This window comes from Phytophthora parasitica (genome assembly GCF_000247585.1).
Source record: "Phytophthora parasitica INRA-310 unplaced genomic scaffold supercont2.49, whole genome shotgun sequence".
NCBI classification, from domain to species: Eukaryota; Oomycota; class Peronosporomycetes; order Peronosporales; family Peronosporaceae; genus Phytophthora; species Phytophthora nicotianae.
Window position 1 is genome coordinate 132,620 of NW_008649035.1, and position 1,991 is coordinate 134,610.

A 1,991-nucleotide genomic window follows, 5' to 3' on the forward strand; every position below is an offset into this window, starting at 1 on the left:
CCATATGCAACCATATCCAGCCCATCAACGCGACATCTGAGGTCGCGCAACCTTGTCCCACACCTGCACACCATCCGGAGCCACGCGAGCGTGTGACATCACACCTGCTAACACTGATACATCGTTCGCTTTCCCAGTTCATCCAATTTCGCGCACTGAATTGGCACTTTCCGTTATTTCCTAAGTGTCGACTAATATCTGCTTCCGAGCTACCAATCTTGGTAAGAGCGTCGTATTTGCGGTGTGGATACTTTGTCTGGTACAACAGGATGCAAGGGCCTCCGTGCGATGTAGTCTGTCGCGATACCAGTAATAACGAACAACTCTGGGAGGGCGAATAATACAGCAAGCTGAAGGATGCCTGCCTTGTCAAACCTAAAGTGTATTCTGCAAAACCGTTGGTTGAAGACTCTAGTTCGATAGTGGTAGACAAAAATGGTGGTTGTGAGAAAACTGACTTGAATTTGGCCAAAATTCTGTGTCGCTCTGGGGCCATTTTTTTTCCGAATCCAACCCTAGCCTGAACCAATTGTAAAAAAAATTAAAATGTATCAACGGCCGGGTTCGAACCGGCGACCTTCTGCGTGTAAAGCAGACGTGATAACCACTACACTACGCTGATAACTGATGCTTTCCAAAACTAAAACTTTTTTTTAACTATAAATTTATATTATCCAATTCAAGTCGGGACCCTCGCTGGTCGAGCTCGTAGGCGAACTCCCCTACTACCCGAAACGGTCCATGCTAGAAGTGCGCAAGTTTCTTCACCAATCCCGGCCTCACTCCCTCCATGTATAGCCAAACACGGCTCCCAATTTCTAGGACAGTCGTCGCTCGTTCTTGACCCGACGCTGCCCAGTCTTCTTGGGCTTGAAGCATTGCGTGGCGGACAATCACGTCCACCTCGTTGGAGAGACACCTTCCTCATCCGGACCAACGCTTCGTTTATTTTTGTTTGTTTGTTGGACGCGACTACCCCGAGGCTTGGTACGCCTGTACTGTGGCTAACACTATTTCTGCTACCACTTCGCTTCTTGTCGTCAGGCCAACGCATCGGACATATATTCAAAATCTCACTGCACCAACGTTATCATTGCCTTCAGCGTGGGTCGCGCATCCCAACCATGAAAGAGGTAAAACAGTGTCTCGTTGCGGTTAGTATCCATTGCTTTGTTGATTGCAAATACCCTTCACTCCACGAAATCGTCCCAGGCTTGCTGCAAGGGATCTTCTACGAAACCTTCACTGACGCCACACTGACTCTACTAATTGCTCTTGTTTGCTTAGTGTCGCTCTTGAGTGCGATTGCATCATCTTCGCAAATGTTTGAACCCTTCGCTCATGACGCGAAGGTCACGGTCATGCTGAATCACCACAGCAGTTTTGAAGCGTTCGTATATATATATATATACTCCTCCAATGCCAGAACCAATCTAAACGTGGAGGTGTCAGACATCGCCTTGGCGATGCCATAACCCACGAAAGCGCACTGGAAGAGCAGTAAGTTGACCCGCCGACTTTGCAGTAATGGTATGACGAAATCCACCGCCATTGTCTGGAACAGCCGCTCAGCTTCACCGCGCTGAACCATCTGCGAAACCACCTGAACCGTCGCCATGCTCTGCAGCACCTTCCCTTGTCTCCGGGGTCCTCGTTTGCGCGTCCGGTAATGGTCTCCTCGCTCTCGAGGGTGGAGAATCGCCGTTCATCGCTGGACTACCGCCAGTTCTGAGTGATCGCTCTCGCATCACCCACGATGGTTCACACGCAAACTCGATTGCTGTTCGTCCCTGGACAATACCCATCCTGGTTTACACCTGGAGCACCGTCATGCACTCCATCACGCTCTATAGAGCTTCACGCATCTGCGGAGCCCAGACAATGGTTTATTTGCAGGCTGGACCTTTTACCCCCGGTTTCCTTTTTTTCCTTACCGCCACTTCATGCCTGATATCGTAGAATCAACATTTTTTTTCAAACGTTTTTTTTTT

The 1,991-nt window shown here is 49.2% G+C and overlaps 1 protein-coding gene and 1 non-coding gene across 2 annotated transcripts; both read right to left on the minus strand.

Moving 5' to 3' along the window:
• Window positions 1-549: 549 nt before the first annotated feature.
• On the minus strand, window positions 550-622 carry PPTG_20573. The gene has a single exon. It is a non-coding gene; the product is annotated as a tRNA-Val (tRNA).
• A 717-nt stretch (window positions 623-1,339) lies between these two features.
• PPTG_23734 (hypothetical protein) lies at window positions 1,340-1,618 on the minus strand (the record flags this gene model as incomplete). Its single annotated transcript, XM_008912679.1, has 2 exons — window positions 1,340-1,364; window positions 1,440-1,618. 2 exons carry the CDS (start codon window positions 1,616-1,618, stop codon window positions 1,340-1,342), a joined length of 204 nt encoding a protein of 67 aa, XP_008910927.1.
• Between the last annotated feature and the right edge of the window lie 373 nt (window positions 1,619-1,991).